At 40.1% G+C, this 27909-nt stretch overlaps 1 protein-coding gene across 1 annotated transcript in view; it reads right to left on the reverse strand.

The window, feature by feature from the left end:
• LOC100558074 (vertebrate ancient opsin) overlaps positions 1–27909 on the reverse strand; it is a 137942-nt gene that overhangs the window by 41053 nt on the left and 68980 nt on the right. Inside the window, exon 3 of the mRNA XM_008106312.3 lies at positions 8476–8709. Coding sequence (XP_008104519.1) covers positions 8476–8709 — 234 coding nt within the window. The remainder of the gene's footprint in view (positions 1–8475; positions 8710–27909) is intronic.

The raw sequence follows: 27909 nt of genomic DNA on the forward strand, positions 1-27909 counted from the left end.
AATTAAAGCAGTTTGACACCACTTTATCATTGCTCAATACTATGGATTCCTGGGTTTTGTAACTTGATGAGCCACAAGCACTCTTTGGCAAAGAACATGAACTGCCATGATTCCATAGCACTAGTGTCAAACTGCATTAATTGTACAGTGTAGATGCATCCTTGTTTATGAATCTATAACTGCAATACAGGATAGCAGCTGCTGACTTCTATTTGTAACCCTCATGAGTTCTTTCACCACTGCTGCTTCTTTTTCTTCTTTTAACAAAATATAATCCATTAAGAAAGGAAATGATTGAATAGCTGAACAACACACTTTGAATGGTAGCACTAAGAATCTTCCATCTGGAAGCAACCCCACTGTGCTTATTTCGTGCTGATACTATGCTCAGGGTACTTTTTTTAAGAATATGAAGCAGTTAACAGCCCATCACAATTCATGATCAATTAATTTCAAATGGGTGAAAATGCCAGACCATTACCAGCAAGAGATGAAAATATATAACTTTGTTTATAAAACTTCATTAGGGATAAATCTAGCTCTCAACAAACCAGGGACACCTCACATAAATGTCTGCCAGTATTATTGATGAATCTCTGTTGTGCAATAAAAAACACAGTTTCACACCATTCCAGCATTTGTATTCCCAAAGACTCAAGATATTTCAGCCTGAATCAGCAGCTCAGGACTTCAAATTTCACTTCTCTGATGTTAGAATGGGAAGCCAGATTGTTTATTTTTGTAAGAATATTTATAAATTTGCCTGTGAGTTATGGTTAGACATTCAATAACTTTTAAAACCAAGATAAAGCATAACAATAATATGAACATATTAAACTTAATGAACGACCTCATCAGACTGGCAAAATTGTCCATAGTAGGATACTTCGACTTCACTTGAGGAACAGAGCATGCCAGATCCCATCACATGATTTTGATCTATTTCTGGCAGGGCTCAGTGCCTCAAGTGAAGTCAAAGTGTCGTAAGAGGCAGCGCTGGCAACAAGGGAGGTATAGGAAATGGGGGGGGGGGGGGGCTGGGTGGTAAAGTTTCCCCCATGGGATGAAGTCGGAGTGATGCGAGCAATGTGAGGCACGGGGTGACGGGTTCCCAACGCCTCACGCTGGATTTGCCACAAACCATGGTGGATCCCCCACTGTTCCCTGGATTGGGGACCTCCATATGATGAGGTCCTAAAACTAAAAATTCACAACTAGTAATAACAGAGAAAACCAATTTCATAGAATCCATAGAATCATAAGAGTTGTAAGAGACCACGTGGGCCATTTAGTCCAACCCCCTGTCATGCAGGAAAAGCACAAAGTACCTCTGAAAACATTTCCATCCAACATCTGTTTAAAAGGCTCCAAGGAGGGGAGCTTTCACCACACTCCATAGCAGTTTCAAAATAAAAAAAATCAGAAGAAACATAGTTAAAAACCACTGGAGACTGGGTTAGTCTGACTACATTCAAAAAGGAATTCAAACATCAAGAGGCTGCAATTCAATAAGTCATGCCCCATTCTGTCATCAACTTGCATTATTATCATAGCTTAAAGCAGAGGTTCTCAATCTGTGGGTCCCCAGGTGTTTTGGACTACAACTCCCGGAAATCTCAGCCAGTTTACCAGCTGTTAGGATTTCTGGGAGTTGAAGGCCAAAACATCTGGGAACCCATAGATTGAGAACCACTGGCTTAAGTCAATTGTTAGGGCAAACTAGAGTAAACTCTTTGAATCAATGGGAATTTGGTAAGTCAACAGTTATGTGTGTTCCATTAATTAAATGGCCTGCTCTAATTCAGATTAGAAATTGGATGTAAATCAATAATTAGGATTAATCATTGATATTATGAGCATGTATATGTAGCCTGTATGCAGTACATTTATGGAAATGGATCAGGCCCACTAGTAGTTGCACTCCTCTGTATTACTTCTGATTCACTTGAGGTCTTGCACTCATTCAATGAAAAGTTTCCAGGTTTCAATATTAACAGAGATATCAGTCTCTAATATTAAAAACTGGCCATATGGTTTCACAAGATTAATGATTATTGAAGATTCCCATTAAAATTAATTATTTTATAGGCAGGTAAAGCAATAAATATGTGTATTTTAGCAGAAGACAAACAATTTCTTATTCTGATTCAAACATCTGATAGCAACATAGTGGTTTTGGTGGATAATAACTCTGTTTGATAAATTGAGATGTGCCTTGTTCAGGATAATCCCAAACCAGAAAAACTTAGGCTTTCCATGAATTGCATGAATTAATCTTTGCATTTGCTGAACTGAGTCATCAATTGAAATAAAGTTATGGGACTTTTGGAGTCACAGATTTATTGTTTTGAGTATAGGTTGAACTGTTTTGTTTATTATTTCCTGCTGAAATTGTGGGACATACATTAAAGAAGGGGAACAATACAATCTTCTATCTAAAGCATGAGATTATATCATACTTTGTATGATTACTTATGAAATACATACCTGATTTCCTGAGTACAAAATAAAAAATAAAAAATTGTATTTCCTTTATTTAGAAATATTTTTCCTTATCATGGCATATTTTTTCATATGGATCTTTATAACCTTTATGGTAATTTTGAAATAGAATTGAGACTGCATTAATCTTGAACAAAAACATCCCTTGCACTGCCCCCAACTCATCCTCACGTTCTCCAACACCATCTCCAAACCCTTTTGGTAAGCTTGGGCAGGGAGACTGTTGTGGAGAGGTATGTGCAGTATACCAGCAGTATCGTCATTTTGTTTCTTTGGTCTGACTCAAGGTACAATTCCCCCAATACTGGCACCACTGTGGACGGTTTTCCTTGTGATATATATGGATGATGGAGACTCCTTTCCCTGGTGCTACACTGCTCAGTTAGATAGACAAATCTGGGATAAGTCCATCCAACCAAGTTCATCTACCAGAGCCTCAGTAATATATACCAAATCAGCCTTTAATCATGGGTGGTGGTTGTTTTATTATGGATTAACCTAATCCCAGTAGACCAGAGAGCAGGTTCACAGGGCAACTGGGATCTTGATAATGAGGAACGACCAATCTATCTAATCTGTCGTTCATTTGCTGTATCCAGTCCTAAGGACTATGCTTTTCCCTGCTCAAGATTACACAAGAGAAGGGCATTCCTTTCTTCCTATTCTCGTGATACTCATCCAGTCGTATATATACAATATACAATACATGTGGGACAAACTAAAGCATGCTGGTTTAGCAGGTGAAAAATGCATTATGTTCTAGAGCAACTGATAGAACATCTTCAGACAAGCCAATAAGCTTAAGAGCTGCTGCACCATGTCATTCTGCTTCCATCAGAATATAATACAATATGCCCTAGGATTTCCTGTGATTTCCTGTGTTTCCAGGAAATATATGTGGGGGGGGGGGGTCTTCTGAAGAAACATCAACATGGGAAATGTTCCACAAAGACAACTTGAATGATCTGACTTATATTAATCCTTAAATCCTTTCATGATTTCCTTTTGCTTTGACATTGATGGATGTAGGAAAAGGAAAAGGCTTTAGTGACATAAATTGCCACTTTACATTTAGTCTTTTATTCAGATGACAACTGATGGCACTACGCTATAATAAGTTTATTCCTTGGTCTCATGCCTAATCTCTGTGGTAACAACCCTCTTGCCTTTGATAGCTGACCTACATTTCCCTAAAATAATGCATGAGGAAAAAACCCAGATGTGTTTAAGCCACATGATGAAGCTTCACAGTTGTCATCCAGGAGAACTCCTATGTAGAGCATAGAAAGTTTCAAGACAGCTCCATGATAAATAGTATCCTCCTGTCAGGTTTATAGTGATGTATGATGTTCACAGTATGTAAAAAGCATCGGTCTCAGGGGATGGACAGAACCACCATAAGGAAGCAGCCGTTTTCACAGAAAAGTATTTACCTCACTAAAAATACTTGTTTGGATCTAAGGTAGGCAGAAGTTTATCTCTCTCATTTCTAATACTCTCCAAAAGACGTTGAGTTTTGCAGCTCTACTCATGAAGTCTTTTTATGCAACTTTATTGCCCCCCTTGGCTTATACTCGAGTGAGGGTCCTGGCCAACTTATATTTGGGTCAGCTTATACCCGAGTATATAGGTAATCAGAATTGGACAGTCTTATCTTAATTTACAGCTTTATGTAGATATTCAAAAACATTTAACCTACTGAGGCCTCAATTAATGTAATTTTATTGATATCTATTTTTATTTTTGAAATTTACCAGTAGCTGCTGCATTTCCCATCCTCATCTTATACTCAAGTCAATAAGTTTTCCCAGTTTTTTGTGGTAAAATTAGGTGCCTTGGCTGATATTCAGGTCAGCTTATACTCAAGTATATACGGTAAGTAAATCAGAAGCACTCGCAGCAAATGTATCATTCAATATCAAATTCTGGATCATTAGTGCTATAGTATTTCTGATTTCTATGGAGTTTGTGAAAGCCAGACAGTGACTAGAAGAAGATTAACTCATATTAAATGTGGTGCTGAAAATCAATTCATGCTAAATGTGGTTCTGTGAATTCCATAATAAGCTGCCAAAAAGATGAATAAAACAAATTAAGCCTGAACATTCAGTAAATACCACAATAACTAAACTGAGATTATTGGACTTGGTCACATCATGAGATGATACAACTTTCTGGAAAGACAATAATACTTGGTAAAGTGGTAGGAAGTAGGACAGTGTGAACTCCACACTACATATGGTTTGACTTAATTAAAGAAGCAAGGGCCCAGTTTGCAAAACTTCAGTTGGGCTGATGATGAATGGGGGTCTTGGATGTCAGTTATCTATAGGTTCACCTCAAGTAAAGCTGATTTGACAAGTAACAACAATGACAAGAAGCATAGATTGATAGTAAAATATTCAGCGTCAAATGTGTGCCATACACTGACACTGTGCATTTGTAGAGGAATTGTTATGCTGATTGTGAAATATTTTTTGTTTATCTAAAGGTTCAGATAAAGGTAACTGAATAATGTTTGCTTATATGTCCAGTACATCTGAATACAAAATGCTGTTTTGATATTCCACTTTTCCCCCAATACTAGGTCCCAATATAGTTAGGGAATTATTATTATTATTATTATTATTATTATTATTATTATTATTATTATTATTATTATCCCAGGTGACAATCGCATTGAAGAAAAACAACAGGAAAAATTCAGCCGCTATCAGGACCTCAAGATTGAACTTCAAAGACTCTGGCAGAATCCAGTGCAGGTGGTCCCGGTGGTGATGGGCACACTGGGTGCCATGCCAAAAGATCTCAGCCAGCATTTGGAAACAATAGACATTGACAAAATTACGGTCTGCCAACTGCAAAAGGCCACCCTGCTGGGATCTGCGCTCATCATCCGAAAATACATCACACAGTCCTAGACACTTGGGAAGTGTTCGACTTGTGATTTTGTGATACGAAATCCAGCATATCTATCTTGTTTGCTGTGTCATAATAATAATAATAATAATAATAATAATAATAATAATAATAATAATAATAATAATAATAGCAAAATTCAATTAAAATTATTATCACAGTAAAACAACCGAATAAACACAATTTAAAACCACATTGGGGTTGAGGGGAGAAAAATAAAAGCTGCTTGCCACATACAAACTTTGCTACTGGACTGAGAAGACTGCAATGGCTACTAAACCATAACGGCTTAAGAACTAGCTGTTGTTAATGCAACGGATGAGCTAACCTCTTGATTATGTTTTTATTACTGTTGGCATGATCAAAAGCAAAATTTCTGTATGCTGAAAGGTTGTGCTATAATGACAAAGATGACAGCAAAAAGACTTTTTCATATAAAAGCTAGTTAGCTCAGGTTCCTCACTAGGGCATTTTGTAGAATTGTGAAATAAGTAGTGGGTTAACAATATCTTTTATGTCCAAAGACAGCAGAAAATACAGATGTTACCCATCAGCCTCACAGCTTATGCAGACTATTATTCTTGCTCAGTTGATATTTCTCTATAGAATGGCCTTATATGAAAACTAACATAATTGGTTGATACTAAAAACGATATCTTCCACTGTCTTTGGATGTGAATGACACTATAAAGCTAGGAATTTGTGAATCATTGCACTCATGAACCCCAAGTGACTTGTCTTTTTTTCATTCATGATATTTCTAGGATGCTTTCATATGCCAGAGAAAGCTGTTCTCAGTAGCCCAAACAAATTCTCCTCCTCCTCTTCAATCTGAGAGTGCAGTAATTTCGTTTCTTGGTCCTATAGCTTCGATACTACCCCTTCTGTGAGACAGTTTTTGCTTTCAGGGAAAGATATCAATTTAACAAAGAATACATACAAAAGCCCAAAAATGACAATCTGAATTAAAAGGTAAGTACAAAGTTAGGTGAAAAAACAGATACTGTTGCACAGATACACTATTGCGCAGGGCTTGTAGCAAGAAACTATACATTCTCTGATATTTGGGATAGCATTAACATGAAAACAGGAGACTCATACACAAAGTGTAAAGAGCTAATACAATTAACCCTCTACATTCATTGTGGTTAGGATGGAGCCCCCGGTGGCGCAATGGATTAAACCCTTGTGTTGGCAGACCTGCTGACCTGAGGGTTGGGTTGCTGACCTGAAGGTTGCCGGTTCAAATCCAGGGAGAGCGTGGATGAGCTCCCTCTGTCAGCTCCATCTTCCCATGTGGGGACATAATAGAAGCCTCTCACAAGGATGGTAAAACATCAAAACATCAGAGAATGTATAATTTCTTGCCATGAGTCTCATAGCCTTTTTCACCAACAGGAGCAGAATAGAAAAATCATCCAACTACATCATGAACATCAAGGGAACGGGCCTATTTCTTTCAGCACAGCTGGTACCTGGTAAAGTCGGCTTCAGAGAGGCAGTTATGATTGTAGCATTAGTGCTGCAATCGTGAATGCAACTAGTTCTAGAATGTGGATCAGTTATAGATGCATAACTCCCGATTGTGTATCAGAAAGTGCAAGCCTTGGCCTCATCATCCTTGAGCATATATCCACTTCAATCCACTTTAAATGCTGTGACTGCCTTTTGCAGAATTCTGAAGCTTGTAGTTTAGGGAAGGGGACTTCAAACTGCTCATCTAGAGAAGCCCTGGGCCTCCCTAAACTACAAATCCTAAAATTCTGCAGGAGGCAATCACAGCATTTAAAGTGGATTGAAGTGGATAAAAGCTCAAGTGTGATGAGGCCCTTAGTCTTTGTGTGAAAAAATACTTCTGACACAAACGTATGGTCCATTTATGTAACTGTTTTGGTGGGCTTTAAAAACTCCAGCAATTACCAAAATATTGACATGGTGGAAAAGTTGTCACATAAGTGCTCTGCCACAGGTTTTCTCAAATATAAATCTTAATTGGATGTTTCAATTATGGAATGGACTATGAATTTCTGGAATACTTTATATAGAGTAATAGATGGCACAGTGAGTTGAACCGCTGAGCTGCTGAGCTTGCTGGCTGAAAGGTTGCCGGTTCGAATCTGGGGAGCAGGGTGAGCTCTCGCTGTTAGCCTCAATTTCTGTCAACCTAACAGTTTGAAAACATGGAAATGTGAGTAGATCAATCGGTACTGCTCCAGCAGGATGGTAATGGCATTCCATGCAGTCATGCTGGCCACATGTCTACGGACGCCAGCTCTCCGGCTTAGAAATGGAGATGAGCACCAACCCCCAGAGTCGGACACGACTAGACTTAATGTCAGGGGAAAGCCCTTTACCTTTACTATTAGAGCCCAAGAAAGAGTACAGAATGTGATGATCAATAACTCTGTCAAACACACACGAGAGGCAGAAGATACATGAGAGATAAAAGTGTTGCCACTTCCCATGGAGTTCAAACTACTAACTCTGAGTTTGTCAGGCCCACGTATGGTGTGAGAAAACTAAAACTAGAGCAGCCAGAAGATCTGACAGATCAGTTAGTGGATTTTGTTATAAAGGCACATGCTCAAGAAAAATACAAGATACTTATACTGCTTGTTGCCACTCTTCCATTATTTTATTTCAATGTAATATATTTGCTGATGTCTCACTTTGCTGTGATATAGTACCCAACAGAAAGACATGTAACCAACCAAGTGTACTGATTTTGTTTCTTTCAACAGTCCAAATTTCCTTTACAGGTTGCTACTTTTGTTCAAAAGTCTCTGTCTAATAAATTTTAAAAACATAACTTCCTAACACTTCCATGAGGAGTTGCCATATTATTCTCAACTGAAAAAGAAAATAGATTAGTATTAAGCACCCAGACTTCATGTCATATTATTGAGTTTTCCTGATTTAATACCCTGAGCCAATACAAACAAGTGAGTCTCCTTTATTGCTGTTTGTTCTGTGTAAATAATTATTTGACAAATGGCCACTGCAGTCAAATAGTTTTGTCATTTCCTTCCCTGTCTCAAAGTGAGTTTCATTTACCTGTTTGTTCAAAAAGATGTAAATGACTGGGTTGTAGACGGTGCTGCTCTTTGCAAGAACGGAAGGAATGATACTGGCAGAGGGAGTAATTAATCCGGGTTTCCCAAATGTTGCGATCAGCGCCACAATCCCATAAGGTAGCCAGCAAAGCAGAAAGCAAATGATCATCACAACCACCATGATCAGGACTCGTTGCTCTCGCGTTTGTGCCATTCCTTGGGTTACTCCACTCACCTGAAACAAAGGAATCACATACATGTAGTGCTAAAACACAGTGGAGGACTATATGTAAACTGAACTTGGAAGTTACTGCAAGATCACCCAATAGTCATGTAGCAACTTGCAGTAACTATATCTAGCAATAGAGTTACTTATACAGTACAGTAGAGTCTCTCTTATCCAACCTTCACTTATCCAACATTCTGTATTATCCTACACAGTCTGCCTTTTAGCAGTTAATGTTTTTGTAGTCAATGTTTTCAATACATTGCGATGTTTTGGTACTAAATTCCTAAATACAGTAATTACTACATAACGTTACCATGCACTGAACTGCTTTTTCTGTCCATTTGTTGTAAAACATGATGCTTTGGTGCTTAATTTGTAAAGTCATAATGTAATTTGACATTTAATAGGCTTTTCCTTAATCCCTTCTTATTATCCAACATTTTCGCTTATCCAATGTTCTGCCAGCCCATTTATGTTGGATAAGCGAGACTCTACTGTAATTAGATACTACATCAAGAGGTGGAATGTAATGCTCTACTCAGTTAGTTCCATGTCCAACCGCACATATGTATTCTTTTGGATGGGGTACAAATGGTCACTTCCCAGAAAGGGCTACTGGTGGTGGGGGGGGGGGGGGGAAGGAAGGAGCAGGAAGGCTCACAGGACAATGAAGTACCAGTTTAGCCCAGCTTAGAGACATGCAGGAAATGATACTTGTTGATGGAGTCTACCCTCCCACCCCTTTCTCTGAGTTCCAGCATCTGAACTGCCTTCATTTCTTCTTTTTCCCCTCTCTATCAATAAGATACAGTACTAGTCCATCCCATGGCTTAGCAGTTGCAAGGGAGGAATTTTTGGAATAGCCCCTTGCGCTATAATTGAAAAGAGACATAAGCCACACTTATGTCTCTACCTGATTTCTAGGCCTACAACCTCATAATCAGTGACTTTTCAGAGCTCTATACTAAAACGGGATTTTAAAAAAATCAGTGGAAACCTGAAGAACAAGAGGGGTCACAACATCGGAGTCTACTCCCAAGCTCGGGTGTTTGCCTTTAACCCTACACTTACAGAATTATAGATACACATTGAGCCCCCGGTGGCACAATGAGTTCACCCCATGCTCCAGCAGGACCGCTGATTTGATGGTTGGGTTGCTGAGCTGAAGATTGTCGGTTCGAATCTGGGGAAAGCACAGAAGAGCTTCCTCTGTCAGCTCCAGCCTCATGCGGGGACATGAGAGAAGCCTCCCACAAGGGTGGTAAAATATCAAACATCCAGGTGTCCCCTGGGCAACGTCCTTGCAGATGGCCAATTCTCTCACACCAGAAGCGACTTGCAGCTTCTCAAGTTGCTCCTGACACAAACAAAAGACACACCTTCAACAGAACACAGGGTGTAATGATGAGTAGGAGCAACCCAGTTCTAACCCACACATGCTCTCTGACCGTGTAAAGAATTATTATGTTTCCAAGGAGAAAGACAGCAAATTGAATAATGGTGTAAGGAGAATGGCATTAGCACGTAGAGGTAAATCATATATTCAGAGGTATGACGGTGAACACATAAGTGTTGTTCTCCACCATTTGTTATTTCCTATATAATTTTCCTACAATCAGAGAGACTTCATCTATGAGACCAAGCAAATACCTATTATATTGCAGCTTACATATGGATATTATAGTCATTAAAAACTCTGGCAAGTATTTCTGCTCAGCTGCTCAGATACTTGATTGCTGGACCACTATACTCTCCCTTTATTTTAAAAAAATAAAATAAAAAGCCAATGCCATTTTTGGCATTCTTTCCATCACAATTGCCAGAGATCTTTGAACTGGGGATTAGTTTAATATCTTTTATAAATTAAATACAACATTAATTTCCCTTCCATGGGCATAAAGGTCTTTCTGCTCCAGTTCTGTGAATAATAATTAACTCAATTAGTCTGCTTTTCACTATTTGGCAGGCCAGACTGTAATTTGCAAATGCCATTATGTAGAAGTGATAGAAATTTGTGCCAAATTTGTTTGAATACATTATTTAATACCCGATAAATGAATCACAGATAGCAACAAATCAGTTACCCAGCAGGACCAGAACACAATATTTGCCTGGTTAAGTGCCAAGTCATGTAATTACTTTCAGAGCTTAATTCTATTGATAAATTTGAAAATGCACTGTTTATTCACTGTCTAAGCAAAATATATCTCTTTGGATTATGACTACAATTCCCAGCATTCCTGACCACTGGCTATATTGGTTAGAAGTTGCAGACTGACATCTGGAAAACAATGTTTAGTTTCATATCCATCCTACAAAATATATGATATATTACATTAGCGCAGAGTAAGAGAGCTTTTAGTCTTCAATATGTTTTGGATTAAAACTTCCATCAGCCTCTCCAACATGGTCAATGGCATGTTACTACAGAGAAATATTAAGGCAAATTACAAAGGACAGAGAAGGTGAGAGTAGGAATTTAAATTCCTGATGATTTCATCCTTGAATGCAAGGACATGTAATTGCTGCAGTGTTCTTCCTGCACAGGAGAAAGTAAATACTACAGTACAATATTCTTCCCATTTGTGAACAGCTCAGAGTGTTGCAGAAGAATTATTCTGTGTAGAAAACACAAATTCCAGAAACCAATTTTGCACGTAAACAAAAAAACCCATGTGTTCCTTGAACTGAAAAATGCCACTTGGGGGCATGGAACACTAAGAAAACATCATCATAATCAGCATCCTTTTCCAGTATGGGCCTCAGGGTAGCTTGCTAAAGTTATATATAGTACTCCATAAAAACAAAAATAACAGATTGAAAAACCCAGCACATTGTACAAAGCCCATTACAGAAATGAATAACACCACATTTGTTTTTCATAAGGCATATAGGTGATTATATATGAAAGGTCGAAATTGCAGTATCTCAGAAATACTTAATCCTATTTATTAACATAACATAAAATGTCATGGATACATGGGTACATCATGCACAAACTGTACACACAGCTTCTCCGGCCACTCTACTGCCAAAGACAGCTCTATGGATTTAGAAATGTTAAAACAAATCTGAGGATGGAACACTCACAGTTAAAGTGGTATCAGACTGATGTAATCGTGTAACAGAGAAACACCCAAGGAATCAAAAAATTTAACCCTCCTAAAATATTTGGACACCCACAGGAGAGCGAGAGAAAGGAGAAAGCTGATAGTTTACGTAGTTTACTTATGTAGACATATGTAAGTATATATAAGTTGGAAAAATAAACTATTATATATCTATGGGTGTCATGTGTTTCTCTTTATCACACAGAGTAACTGAATGAATGCTAACCCAGGACAAAAACAGCACTTTTTTGCTACCTGAGGCATAACAATAAATGGTGCCACACTCCTGCCTTGGTCAAAGTGAATAATTCAGATATTCACATTATTTTGGTGCAGAAGGCAGAATATCTCATAAGTGTTTCTCCTTTGTAATCATCAAGGCAACAGCCAAGAGTCTGAGGTCCTTTTATGACATCTACTGTCTAAGGTTGTTAATTCACTTAGTGGAAAATTATGGCAAACATGATGTTTCTGTTCCAAATGGCTCTCATTTCATGTAACAGAAAAGGGGCAAGTAGCTGCTCTGATAATTTTATTTCTATATAAAGCTTTTCATATGGATCACTTTCAAATGCTTTATATTCAATCATGTAACTATCTGCCAGTCCCATACATAATAAATGCATGAGATGATAAGATATAACATCATTGGAACCACTGGTGTCCTACCTGATTTTAATCCCTTGTGTGAGAAAAGACAAATAAGAAAAAAGACTAGGTTGGAAAAAGCTTAAAGCTTCCCCATCCTGTGAATGATTCTGGTGAAAACTTAACACATCACAGCATTTTAAAAAAGATTGAAAAGATTGTGTCCTGTACATTAAACACAATGTACCTCAGCATAAGCTAAGGAAGCTAAAGCATCCGCTGGAAGTCCTGAAGAAGATGCTGCTGAGATTGGTTTTAGAATGGGCAAAATGCACAAACCAAGACTAAAACTACCACTTAAAAATAATTACAAGAAAACAGAAGAAACCTAACTATTTATTTATTTTATTTCTCGTGTCAGAAGCGAAACTGAGGATACAAGTTGTAATGGATTTGCAAACATAGAGATTTTTTTAAGAAAAAAAAACTTGCCATTAATACTAAATGTCTTTTGCCCAGTAGCTGGCCACTTGGACTGCCTCTGGTGTTGCTGTTAGAAGGTCCTCCATTGTGCATGTAGCAGGGCTCAGAATGCATTGCAGCAGGTGGTCTGTGGTTTGCTCTTTTCTACAGTCGCATGTTGCAGACTCCACTTTGAGGCCCCATTTCTTAAGGTTGGTTCTGCATCTCGTGGTGCCAGAGCATAGTTTGTTCAGTGCCTTCCAAGTTGCCCAGTCTTCTGTGAGCCCAGTGGGGAGTCTCTCATCCGGCGTCAGCCACTGATTAAGGTCCCGGGTTTTAGCCTGCCACTTTTGGACTCTCGCTTGCTGAGGTGTTCCTGAAAGTATCTCTGTAGATCTTAGAAAGCTATTTCTTGATTTAAGGCTTTGGCATGCTTGCTGATATCTGAACAGGGCATGTACCGGAGATGTCACTGCCTTGGTCCTTTCATTGTTGGCTGCTACTTATCGGTGGATGTCAGGTGGTGCAATGCTAGCTAAGCAGTATAATTTCTCCAGTAGCGTAGGACATAACCTAACTATAACCATATACAGTAGAGTCTCGGTTAACCAAGCCTCTGTATTATCCGAGGCGCCGCTGGGGGCGGCCCTTCCTCTCCCTCTCCTTCTCTCGAGCGAAGGAGCTGAGAGAAAGGAGAGGGAGAGGGAGGAGAAAGCACCTCGGAAGCACCCCACAATCGGTGAGGGCGTGGCCCAGAGAAGCATCCCGTGATCACTGCAGCAGTGCTCGTGGGGTGCTTCTCTGAGCCAAGCCCTCACCCCTTGGGAAGCACCCCACAAGCGCTACTAGGCAGCAGCACTCGTGGGGTGCTTCCCAAGCAGTGAGGGCTCGCTGAGGGACGTCTCCCCAGATCTCCTTCGGCCAGGCCCTTGCTGGAGGAAAAAGCTTCTTCCAGTAAGGGCCTGGCTGAGGGAGATCCGGGGCGTGCAGGGCATATCACGGAGGGACAGGCCCTTGCTCCAGCAAGGGCCTGTCCCTCTGAAAGACGAGGAGTGTGCCGCAGGTTTTCCTTGATTTTCCTCAGCCAGGCCCTTCCTCCAGCAAAGATACAAAATGGGGGACGCCTGGCTCGACAACAGTACATGTGAAAACGATCTTGGAGTCCTTGTGGATAACAAGTTAAACATGAGCCAACAATGTGATGCGGCTGCTAAAAAACCAATGGGATTTTGGCCTGCATCAATAGGAGTATAGTGTCTAGATCCAGGGAAGTCCTGCTCCCCCTCTATTCTGCCTTGGTCAGACCACACCTGGAATACTGTGTCCACTTCTGGGCACCACAATTGAAGGGAGATGTTGACAAGCTGGAATGTGTCCAGAGGAGGGCAACTAAAATGATCAAGGGTCTGGAGAACAAGCCCTATGAGGAGCGGCTTAAAGAACTAGCCATGTTTAGCCTGCAGAAGAGAATGCTGAGAGCAGACATGATAGCTATGTATAAATATGTGATGGGAAGTCATAGGGAGGAGCGAGAAAGCTTGTTTTCTGCTGCCTTGGAGACTAGGACGCAGAACAATGGCTTCAAACTACAGGAAAGGATATTTCACCTGAACATCAAGAAGAACTTCCTCACTGTGAGAGCTGTTCGGCAGTGGAACTCTCTCCCCCGGACAGTGGTGGAGGCTCCTTCTTTGGAGGCTTTTAAGCAGAGGCTGGATGGCCATCTGTCGGGGGTGCTTTGAATGCTATTTCCTGCTTCTTGGCAGAGGGTTGGACTGGATGGCCCATGAGGTCTCTTCCAACTCTACTATTCTATGATTCTATGAGATCCGGGGAGATGTCCCTCGGCGAGCCCTCGCCCCTTGGGCGTTGCTAGGGATAATAGGGCCTCCCAGCAATCTGAGCAGTTCGGTTATCCGAGACTGGGCCTGCCCCTTTATCTCGGATAACCGAGACTCTACTGTACAACTAAAAGAAAATAAAAGGGGCTAAATAAGATAGATAAGAGATAACTTCCAGGAGAGTGTTTATAATTGTCAAACTAATAAATACCCTGTACACCAGTGGTTCCCAACCAGTGGGTCGCAGTCCACCAGGACATGTGAGGAAAATTGATGCCAGAGGTGCATGCTGCCATTAGAAGGAGGAGAGAGAGAGAGAGAGAGAGAGAGAGAGAGAGAGAGAGAGAGAGAGAAGGAGGGGAATAGAAGGAAGGAGATACCAGTGTGTTGCCCTCATCAGCACTTTCTCAGCACTTTCTCACACTTGGCAGCATGCACAAAGGTGAGAGAGAGAGAAGGAGGGGGAGAAAAGGAAGGAAAGAGATAGCAGCACATTGCCCTCATCCTCGCCATCACTTTCTCAGCCTTGGGAGACTTCCCAGGCCAGGGTGGAGAAGACTCACCCAGCGACAATTTTCTGAATCAGCACCCCATCAGCAATTTTCTGAATCAGCACCCCAAATAACCAAACCAAATCTAAACCAAATACTGATTTGTAACCCTTTTGATACTAATGTTGGAGAGTGGTCCCTGGTCAAAGTGGTCCTTGGTCAAATAAAACTTGGGAACCACTGCTGTACACTAATATCTTATTTGCATTTCTACAGCAAATGTAGCTCTACTGATCCTCAAAACCTAAACTAATAAATTCTCCCAATGTTGTCTTTTTAAAAAGGCTCTGAGGCCCCATCTACAATGCCATATAAAATCCAGGGGTTTTGTTTTGTTTTGTTTTGTTTTGTTTTTTGTTTTTTTTGTTTGTTTTTTTGCTTTGTACTGGATTATATTACACTGCCATATAATTCAGTTCAAAACAGATAATCTGAATTTTATATGGGAGTGTAGATGGGGCCTGAGTGTGTTTCAAAAGGAAAACTATTGTTACTAGCTTCTCAAGTAGCTGAGGACTGCTATCAGCATCAATAAACATTTGAATGAAATATTTTTTGGGAGAAAAACTCAAAAGATGTTTATTTGTGAAGTGTCATATATTTAGAGAAAGTCCCGTGGTTAAACCATGTGGGCATCCAGCCACCTTTTAAATGATGTAATCTGTTTAAATAATTGAATGTCATCCTAGGAAAGTAATGATACAATTGCTTTGATACTTATCTCAGCAATAAGCCAGCTCTCCAACTTTACCGAATTCCTTATTTTTCAGTGAAAAGAAATTTGCAACTTGTCCCGAAAAGGCAAAGGCCTTAATTTCCTCCATTATAGTTGCTATTCGTATTCCACTCCTTTTAAGTGGCTATGCAATGGAAAAATACTGCTGTCAAATTCAAAATCTAAAATCCAGTTATATGACAAGAAAAAGAAATTGAACACCGGCTGAAAGGAGTGGATGAATGAGTGTATTGAAAAAAGAAAGAAGGAATAAAAAGGTAGATACTATTAATCCTTGTATCTGTCCAATATGAGAGCACACTTTTTGTATGTCCAGTAAGTGAATATCCCATATTAAATAAAACATTTTGAACAGAATTCCCCATTGTATAGAGATCTACAAAAAAAGTTCTCTATGATCATAGAATGCAGTTTTCTTTTCCCCATGAGAAAATCTCACATCCTTTGTCAAACTGATGCTGATTTTCTTGATGTAGAGAAAAGAAAGGGGAAGATGACCAAATCAGTTTCAGTCTTATTTTTTTAATGAAGTATCAAAATTACTTAGTTGTTCTCAGCTATGACATTATTTTATAGTGAAATAACAGCAATAATAATATTAAAATTATGTGTTAGCACTTTGGGCAGTTCACAAAATAAAGCTTGATTAAAATAGTAAACACCCAAACTGTATAAATAAACAAGTAAAGGAAATATGACCAATGCAACCTCTAAAAATATTAACATTTTTTAAAAAATGCATAATGACTGAAAAGTTTGAAAAAATGGGCACCAAAAAGACCTTTGCGTCACCATATTTCAGAAGGATTTGAATAACAATTTCTCAAATGTTGCTAGCCTATAGTAATGTCACCCCTACAATCAGCCACTAGAATACAAGACCCATCTAGAGTCATATAATGCATGCAGTCAGAGCACAAGATCTTGCTAACCAGTCCTAGTTCTATGTGCTTTTCAGTGTAGAAACACCTTGAAGCATTCCCTTGATTCTCAAGTTGTGTGCAGTTCATCTCCATACAGTTAGGTATTATGTGTTGTGAAGTAGGAGTGTGCAGAGTTTTGTTTTTGTATACTGGATTCAGATGATTAGGTGGATTCAGTTGCCAAATGCATGAAAAAGACCCTGGCATAGGGCAGCTGAAGCCTTAAGCTGGTACAGATCACAGCAGCCAGATCTTTTGGCTAATGGGGACTAATAATGGGGACCAATGGGGCTGAGCGGCAATCTACCTAAGGTGGAGGAGGCAGTGTATGGGCCTCGCTAATCAGGAAAGCTGCTGCTCCTTCTTTACTTTCTTCCCCAGCAGCCTTCCCCATCATTTCCCAAAGGTTCTCCTACACCCTGCGTGCCTGCTTAAGGCAAATGGGAATTTGCTTTCCCAGCAGCACGCTTGTGGTGCAAGAATTAAAGGAGCCTTGTGCTTTCTCCTGGGGCATGATGCGAGTTAAGGTTTTTCTCTGTGTGTGCTTCTCACTTTCTTTCTCAGCTAATCAGAGGCCTGGTTGACTGTGTCCATCCATTCTCCTCCCCTCTGGTGATGTGTGATTGGGCTTCAGTTTCCAGAACCCCCTCTTGTGGGTTTTTTTTTAAAAAAAAATGTTATAGTAAAAACATTTTTAAAATTTCAAAAAATATTGTGAGTTGATGAAACGTTCTGAAACTTGGCAGGCTTGCAGTAGAAGATGTGGCCTACAAGTGAGGTGAATTTCATGGTGATAGGCTTACAAATGACAGAGAAGTGAGCCTCTAAAGTTTACTCATTGGCGCCAATGGATAAATCTTTCCAGCATGGAAACAGAAACCCCTTCTGAATTCGGGAAGCTCCCTAAAAACGGAACAGGGGGGCCACCGAAAACCGGCCACCGAAAACGGCATGTGTTTTTGCCAAATAGCATACCCCTATTGTGAAGACACTTTGGCTCTGTTTAGAACTTGCCCTGAATGCCAATATACAGGGCCAAGGGTCATCAGAGATGATCCTGTCCTCCCCCTACGCACGTTCTGTGAGTCTAAAAATAAAGTTCACACATTCCTACACTGTTTGTGCCATACTTCCAGTGGATTCCATTTCGGGTCTTGAAATTTCAACTCTTTATCAAGTTAAAGGTTACATATTTAGAACTGGTGGGAAGCACAAGGAACAACAGTCAGGATCACATGCTCATGATAGCTTCCATTTTCTCTCCTTCTGGGTTATATAAGTAAATGGCAAGAGCTGTTTGTAGTCTTGAACTCCAAATACCATAATTCACCAACATTAGCCACCTTAGGCAGTAACGATGAGCACTACAGTCTAACATATTTGCTGAGTGCAAGATCAGAGAAGGCTGCTTACATTTCTGTATAGCCACCTAACACTTCTCAGCCACAATATATATAGGCCCTTCATTTTCATCAGAAATGTTTCCAGAAGTCAATGAAACTTTATAATACCAGCAATGGCTGCAAAAGAGTGCCTAATTTGGGCTACCAACATCTCAGTGGGCTGACAGGAAGAAGGATGAAAGCCAGTAGGAAAAGAACAAAGAGAAAGAGAAAAAGAAACCGCTTTTGATCTTTTGGCACTAGATTTTATAAAGAGCTGACAAGTGGTTCGAGTCACCTGGCTTTTCTACCTCCTAATTGCATGTACTGTATCATTAATAAGTAGATGAAACAGGGTCAACCCTGCTGTTAAACAAAGTGAGGCAGCAAATTTTGGATGTCACCAAAGGACAATGAATTGTTAGTCACTGCCAGTGGTAGAAAACAGTACTATTAGAAATTTCAGCTTTATCGGCCAAAATAATATGTTTGGATTTCAATATCATGCAATTTGGAGGGGTGGGTATCATTTGGCACTCTGACTTTGAATGTCTTAGACTGCATCTGAGAAGGAGGGAGGGATGGAGGGAGGGAGGGAGGGAGGGAGGGAGGGAGGGAGGGAGGGAGGGAGGGAATACCAGAAATGGATACAATGGATACAATTACTATAGGAAGCCAGAACAATTACTCATCTTATTCTAATTTCTAATTCTGCTTGAAGTTTGCTTCCTCATCTTGATTTACTAATTAACTTTGCTTTATATAATAATATTTGAGTTCCTGTGGGGACATGAAGAATTTGAAATTGAAATGGATGCATTATTTTTAAAACTTAGGCAATAGCGTATTGTCAAAGGCTTTCATGGCCGGGATCACTGGTGTATTGTGTGGTTTCTGGGCTGTATGGCCATGTTCTAGCAGCTTTTTCTCTTGACATTTCGCCTGCATCTGTGGCTGGCATCTTCAGAGGAGCTTATGGTAGTAAAGCAAGTGGAGTATATATACCTGTAGGATGCCCAGGGTGGGCTAGATTTGTATGTGTTGAGTGGAATACACCCATTAGCATGTGAGTAACTATGAAGGTAGCATAGTCAGTTAGTGAGGGCCTCTGCATAGAAGTAACCTGGCCTTTGTTCCCTTTGAATTGTTGCTGCCTAGGACACCCTTTGTCTGGGTGGTGTTCACTAACCCTTCATGCTTACTGTCTGGAGACCTCCTGAGTTTGGGTGGTGTTCATTAGTCACTGTCTTGACGCTAGTGTTTTTCAATACTGGTAATCATTTTTGTTCATTTTCATGGTTTCTTCCTTTCTGCTGAAATTATCCACGTGCTTGTGGATTTTAGTGGCTTCTCTGTGTAGTCTGACATAGTGGTTGTTAGAGTGGTCCAGAATTTCTGTGATCTCAAAGAATTTTCTGTGCCCAGCTTGGTTCATCATGTGTTCTACTACTGCTGATTAGGAATAATTAGTGCCAAAGTAATGTGCTGCACATTTGTGATCATGTATGGGTTGTCTGTAAATACTTGCTGAGTTCCAAAGTCTGTGGCTTTAAATAAAATGAGAAAAAAATGTATTAAACCCTTTTCTGCCTACGAAACAAATATTTTTTAGCTGACAAAGCATTTCAAGTGAAGTATTGTCTTCTGTCCATCTCTGATTTAATGGTTGCTAGTGAATCCAGTTTGTTCTCTGAGATGATTTTTTTTAAAGCCTGTACTCTGCATTATCTCTTCTTTTCTAAATCATGTCTGTCAACTGTGCAACTGATGGGCCTTCCGACCGCCCACCCCCCCAATCCCAGACTTCCAAATAAAAAGAGAAATTGGCATTCTTCTCTTAATAAGGTGAATCCCAGAAGCAGTTGATTGTTTTTACTCTTACACAGCTTTCTATCCTTACTCAGACTTTGAGAATACAGGCAAGGATTCCAGAAATCATAAATGGACATAACTTTCATTTGGGTTTTGTGCCCATTTTCAGTTGGAAATGTGGCCAAGATGGTTCTGCGAAGGCCTCACAAAACAGCATGATACCAAATTTGCATCCTGTATCCATTTACAGCTCTCTGCCCTATTCTAGATAAAAGACATCTTGCCAAATATTCAAGTATGTATGATGTAGAAAAATGACTTATTTTTCTACCCTTCTCATAATATTCACTCAATAAATCAAACCGGTAGGAGATTCAGGACTGATAGCAAGCAACACTTCTCTACACAGACTGCAGAGGCAAAACTATTAAATTTACTGCCACAAAATGCAGTGATGACCATGATGGATTTGAAGGGGCATTAGACAAGTTTGTGGAGGAAAAGGCTATCAGTAGCTAATATATTGTGTTATGTTCTTGTTCTTTGGTGACCTCACATCAACTCTTTCATAGAATTTTCTTGCTAAGATTTATTTGGAGGAGATTTGCCATTGCCCTTTGAAGAAACTGATAAAATGTAGTCTATCCATGGCCATGCAGTGGGTTTCTATGGCTGAGAGGAGATTTCAGCACTGATCTCTTTGAGTCTCAGTCCAACAATTAAACCACTTAACACAATGTACTACAGACCATCTCCCAAATTAACGCCATGCTTTTTAAATAGCAGTTTCTAGGGAAGAGTAGTAGGGTTGTATGCATATTCTTTTTCACCTCCTTCCCATAGGTGTCTTGCATGAGACTAGAATGCTGGATTATGTAGGACTTTGGTCTATCTAGAATAGGCATGGGCAAACTTTGGTCCTCCAGGTGTTTTAGACTCCAGCTCCCACAATTCCTAACAGCCGGTATTTGTGGGAGTTGAAAACCAAAACATCTGGAGGGCCAAAGTTTGCCCATGCCTGATCTAGAAGAACTCTTCTTAGATTGCTAGGAAATGAGCCACTAAAGCAAAGGTACATCAACTAGGTACAATGCTGACTATGAGCCACAGGTAATATGCCACACACAATCAGTGTAGAGCCTTAAAGAAACTTCAGTCAACTGAGTCAGCTGTCCATTGAGTGAATTGCCTTAGTCCGAAGACTTATTCACCATCTGGTTAAAGGTCATGCATACACGGGCCTCTGGCAGCTTGACATTTAGGAAGATTTCATGTGCTGTTCCATATGTAATTGAATAAGCCTTGTTGTTTACATGTAACTCTAAATCACAATAGCTTTGGAAATACACAAATATGGCTTAAGATAATACAGTCATCCCACCTCAATTGCAGTTTTTATTTATGCAGATTTGATTATTCACAGATTTGATTAGCAATGTTATCTCTGGGAATCTCTAGTTTCTCCAGTGTCACTCTATGGTCAATTTCCTATAGAGATGTCTTCAGAAAAAGCTTCCCTTATGTAATTCTATTGGCAGTTTCCAGTGGAAGTTAACCACAGTGTTATGCTGGAAGACCTAGGAATTCATAGAGAGATGTTCTCTCATGTAAAAAAAAAAAAAAACAATATCTTAATTTTTGTTTTGTTTTTTCACTTTCACAAAGGTACTATGTCCCGAACCCCAAGAAATATGGAAGGCTGGCTGTTGCTATTACCCAGAGAAAGGAGAGAACAATGTTAGAAGAAAAACATAAGGATGATTTCACTGTTCCCTGAAAACATCTCTGAAAATGGTATTGGAAGTCTTCATTATGGGTGAGCTGCAGGAACAGGGAAGGCCAATGGTGTGAACTCTGCTGCTTAGTAGACAAACAGTAGATAGTTGAAACTGAATGTGGATATTGCTGAAGTTTTCTGCTTTACATCCTTAGCATTGCAACCTATTGTTGGAATTCAACTTCACATGACTCAAGCCGATAGTCCTCAGTGAGGCAACAGTCAGATAGGAAACAAGTTAGGCTGAGGGAATCCCTTCTCCTTCATTCCTGAATTCCTGTTGTCTGTGTCTTTTTCTCTCATTCTCTTCTCTCCCTCCTCCCATCCTAATTGCTGGTGTAGAATTGAATTCTTTATATTTCCTTTGTTTTAAGCCCCAAGAAGAATGACCTCGTGGTCAGTCAGTCTATTTCTAGTCATGTGTGTGAATGAGAGAATGTAGTTTTTAGATTTTTTTTCCTTTTGTTTGAACTAGTAATGGAGTTAGTTGGAACACCTAGACTCTACCTTTCCTATTAAAAATGTAATTGTGTTTCAATAAACTTTTTTGGGAAACTTTTTAAGATTGAACTCTGCATTTCAAGTTCTTAAAGCTTTTAGACACACTGACACTTTTTGCTGTTATGAGTCAAATGCTCTGCTAAGTGTTCTTTTGCTTTTTAAATGCTTTGCTGAAAAGGGCCAATTACCTAACACCTATAAACATTGTTCAGTCTTTGCAAGTGAGGTGAATTTTGCAAAATTTGACATTTCACAAAGCTAGACACAATTGGCATATCACAGGAACTCCTAGTACAATAATATGCAGAAATAATAAACCTGTCTCTAGACTCACATATCACATTTAAATCTATAATCCTAAACATTTTTATCTGGGAACAACCTAATTCCTATGTGGGTTCAGCAGATGAAATAAAAGATATGTTACATTATTGTGATGATAATTATGATTGTTTGTGATCATAATTGCATTTATTTCTATCCTGCTTCAAGGGTCAAAGTGCCCTACAACAAAATAAAAAACCTATTGTTACAAATCTCCAAAAACGCAACAAATCTCCAAAACGCAAGCTTATTTCAAGATTAAATAATATGTTCTTTTTAAAAGAAAGAACAGCAATTACAAGATTGAACATGTTATTTTAATGGGACAGGCCTTATATAGTCAATCATCAAATACTCATCTAAACAGAAATTTCTTTACTTATCTGCAATAAGAAAGTAAGAAGGATGCCAGTCTAACTTCTCTAGCAAGCGTTTTCCAAAGTCTGGTGACAGTTACTGAGAAAGTTTTCTCCTTTGTTTTCATCAAATGTACTCTTGTGGGGATAGCCTTCTTAAGATCTCTTCACATTATCTTTGGGAAGCGTCCTTGGATGCTTCCAGGATGCTTCCTCGACGAAGCCCATTACATGACAAAAGGTATATGATACATGAGACACTTCCAGCGGAGCTCCGTAAAGGAAGCATCTTGGCAGCATCCTAGGATACTGCCCAAAGAACAAGGGAAGCTTCCCATTAGATAAAACTGGGGGAAGTTGGGCAGCTACGCTTTCCCCCATGTGATGGTAAAAGCAGCACAATGGACAATGTAGGGCACAGGGCAATGGTTTCCCCTACTGCCCCACAAATTCACCACACTGCCTGGAAATTCCCCCTCCTGTCGACTGACTTCAGGGCCTTAATGTGATGAGAAACGTAGTGGCTGCCCCCAGGCTTTTGAACTCCCTTGCCACTTAAGTTAGATGGACAACCTCCAAACCTTGGTGGTGGAACTATGAAAAGGGCTCCCCAGCAGATCTCTAAGCATGGGCTGATTTCTGAGGGAAAATGCAGTCCTTCAGATAACCTGGACTGGTGCCATATAGGCCTTTATAGGCCAAAACTAGCACTTGTGATTAGATTGTGTGACCTATTGCAGGGGACCTGTAACTTCTTATTAATACTAAGGTCATGGAACTTTACAAATCAAACTAATTTGGTACTTAATTTGTAAAATCACTTATCCAACCTTCGCTTATCCAACATTCTATATCATTCAACACAGTCTGCCTTTTAGTAGTCAATATTTTTGTAGCCAATACATTATGATGTTTCAGTGCTAAATTCGTAAATACAGTAATTACTACATAATGTTACTGTGTATTGAACTGTTTTTTCTATCAATTTGTTATAAAACATGATGTTTTGGTGCTTAATTTGTAAAATCATAATGTAATTTGACGTTTAATAGGCTTTTCCTTAATCCCTCCTTATAATCCAACATTTTCACGTATCCAACGTTCTGCTGGCCCGTTTATGTTGGATAAGCAAGTCTCTACTGTAGATGTAACTAACACAGTGGCATATAGGAACTTTACACCAAGTACCACCATTGGATCATCTACTAGGTATCATCTTCAGCGGTTAACAGTCTACTGGTTGGTTCCAACTACAGTAGAGTCTCACTTATCCAACATAAATGGGCCGGCAGAACGTTGGATAAGCGAATATGTTGGATAATAAGGAGGGATTAAGGAAACACCTATTAAACATCAAATTAGGTTATGATTTTACAAATTAAGCACCAAAACATCATATTAATCAACAAATTTGACAGAAAAAGTAGTTCAATACAAAATAATGCTATGCAGTAATTACTGTATTTACGAATTTAGCACCAAAATATCATGATTTATTGAAAACATTGACTACAAAAACACGTTGGATAATCCAGAACGTTGGATAAGTGAGTGTTGGATAAGTGAGACTCTACTGTATATGAGACGCATTCAACTTACTGTTGATTGGTAAGTCAATGCATGGGTAAATCACACTAATTCAACATGTTTACTCTAATCAGGACTAATAGTACTGAGGCCATCCATAGTTTCATACAAGAGTGTCTTTGCGCCTTGGCCAGAAATGGCCATAATTCAATGCTTTGGATTATGAGTTACAACTTTCTATGGTATTTAGCCTTCTCTGCCACAGAGTGCTGGTTCCTCACCGAACTCCAGCTCCCAGGATTTCATAGCATCGAGCCATGGCAATTAAAGTGGTATCAAACTCCATTAATTCTACTGTGTAGCTGCACTCTAGGAGTCAGAGAACTGGGATTAGAGATATAAGAATATGAAGCAATGTGGCCAAAGAGGCCCAAATTAATCCATTGGGTACAGTTAGCCAAGGCTCTTTATAGCCTGCCTGTGAAAAAGAATGCAAAAAGCTGAATAACAGTAAATTTTTCTACTCCTACGTACAGTGAAATCATACCACTGTGTTTAAATTCCAGTGCCACATACTCTCTGTGACAAAGAAAACATCAGTTATGAAGAAATATTGAGATCTGTGAAGCTCTGAAAGAGTGAGTATTGGTTTGCTGAAATGTGAAATGCATGGCCATAGCAATTCGCAACTGACAATTTGAATGCTTCAGTACTACACTTACAACTGTTTTAAATGTACAGTACATTCACATAGCCGCACGTAACAAAATATATCATCTCTAGGAATTTTCTGATGACTTTCACCAAAAGTCATTAATTTCAATAGGGTCTGCTGTTATCCACAGTTTCTTGTTTTCATGGTAAACTCATGAATGTATCCCCTGCAGATATGGGCTCATACTGTAACTCCAAAGAACAACCCTTAATAAACAGCTAAGTGCTTTGCTGAGCAAAACTGAAAGCTCTCAGGACTATAAAGTACAAGGTGAGCGCTCCGCAAATTTTCCCTTAGCTAGTAGTTCAAATGAAACACACTCCTTTGTTGTATAAACATTATTAATAGACCATAAAGAAGTCCAGTTACCAGAGGGAGGAGCATTAAACTCAAAATGTTAAAGTAGAAAGTGGCTTTTGGGACTAAGGCTTAGGGAGAATTTGATTCAACTCCACTGGTAATTTTACACAAGGAGAAGCAAATTTATAATCAATATATTTCAGTGAAAACCTCATTTAGATCTGCCAGATCAATCAATAATCATAATGCTCTGTGAACTTTTGTTAGCCTTTCCTCTGCACCAAAAGCTGCTGAAGCGGGTTGTGAGTCGCTGTGAAGGAGAAACACTTGGATGGAGGGTGCTTAGCATTTGTATCTCAAACCTTTTTCATACTCAGAATCACCTCCTTTAACTTGTTTTCTACCCAGAGACAGAACTACCTTAGATTCCCTCTCTTCTTCTCTCCCCCCCCCCCCAAGCTGAAAAAACAACTTGGGAAAGTTGATTCAAAGCTTGAAAACAATTGCAGATTAAAGACATTGAAGTGTATTTCCTTATCTCTGTTCTTTCTTCTCACTTTTAAATTACAGAAAATTGTCACTCCAATTTCCAGCATCTCTTATCATGCTAAGGGAAGATGGCAGTAATAGCCAGCCAAAGGTTGAAAGCTCATGCTAACCATGCTGACTGGGATGGTCTGGAAATATGCCAATATATATAGGACTATGCTAATAGTTTTGATCCTTATAATAATAATAATAATAAGTTTATTTGTATCCCACCTCCATCTCCCCCGAAGGGGACTCGGGGCGGCTTACAGCAAAATCAAAATACAAACAATGATAAAATATAAAACATCAGGACAAAAACAAAACCAATAAAAATAATAATAATAATAATATACACAATAAGTTAAAAAACACAACGCAGAATTAAAACATCAGGTTAAAAACAATGAGGTTGCAATAGTGGAAAAGCAAAGTGTACGGTGCACATTATGGGTAACAAATTCATAAATAGATAAAGTGCATTAGAATCATTTAAGGTCTCATTAGGTACGGTAGGGAGGAGTCCTGAGTAATATCAATCAATCAGGAATCGGGAAGAGCGACCAGTGCAAAAGGTCGAGGAGCATAATAATTGTGATGGAAAAAAGATGATCTTAACCAAAGGCCTGAGTGAAAAGCCAAGTTTTCAGACTCTTCCGAAATGCCATCAAGGTGGGGGCTTGCCTGATCTCCCTAGGCAGCGAATTCCATAACCGGGGGGCCACTACAGAGAAGGCCCTGTCCCTCGTCCCCACCAACCGCGCTTGCGATGCTGGCGGAAGCGAGAGGAGGGCCTCTCCCGATGACCGAAGAGACCGTACAGGTTCGTAGGGGGAGAGACGATCCCAAAGGTAGATGGGTCCCAAACCGTTTTGAGCTTTATAGGTGATCACCAGCACTTTGAATTGGGTCCGGAAAATAAGCAGCAGCCAGTGGAGCTCCTTAAACAGGAGGGTTGACCGCTCTCTGTATTGGGCTCCCATTAGAACCAAGGCTGCCGAGCGTTGAACTAATTGAAGTTTCCGGGCCGTCTTCAAAGGCAGCCCCACGTAGAGCGCATTGCAATAATCCAATCTAGAGGTAACCACCATGGCCAAGTCAGACTTCACGAGGTATGGTTGCAGCTGGCGCACAAGTCTTAGTTGTGCAAAGGCCCTCCCGGCCACCGCCGACACCTGAGCATCAAGTGTCAGCGATGAGTCCAGGAGGACCCCCAAGCTACGGACCTGCGCCTTCAGGGGGAGTGCGACCCCATCAAGCACAGGTTGCCACCCAATACCCCGATAAGACATGCGACTGACCTGGAGGACCTCTGTCTTGTCGGGATTAAGCTTCAGCTTATTCGCCCTCATCCAGCCCATCACAGCTGCCAAGCACTGGTTCAGTATCTGGGGGGCTTCCTTGGAGTTTGGTGGAAAAGAGTAGTAGAGTTGGGTGTCATCTGCGTAGAGATGGCACCGCACTCCAAAACTCCGGATGACCTCACCCAGCGGTTTCATGTAGATGTTAAAAAGCATGGGGGACAGAATGGAACCTTGCGGGACCCCACAGGTCAATGGCCAGGGGTCCGAGCAGGTGTCCCCCAGCTTCACCAACTGGGAACGGCCCTCCAGGAAGGACTGGAGCCACTGCAGAGCAGTACCCCCAAGGCCCATCCCGGAAAGCCGTCCCAGAAGGATACCATGGTCGATGGTATCGAAAGCCGCTGAGATGTCCAAGAGAACCAGCAGGGTCACACTCCCCCTGTCCAGCTCCCTGCGGAGGTCATCCACC

The sequence above is a fragment of the Anolis carolinensis genome, chromosome 3 (genome assembly GCF_035594765.1).
Source record: "Anolis carolinensis isolate JA03-04 chromosome 3, rAnoCar3.1.pri, whole genome shotgun sequence".
NCBI lineage: Eukaryota > Metazoa > Chordata > Lepidosauria > Squamata > Dactyloidae > Anolis > Anolis carolinensis.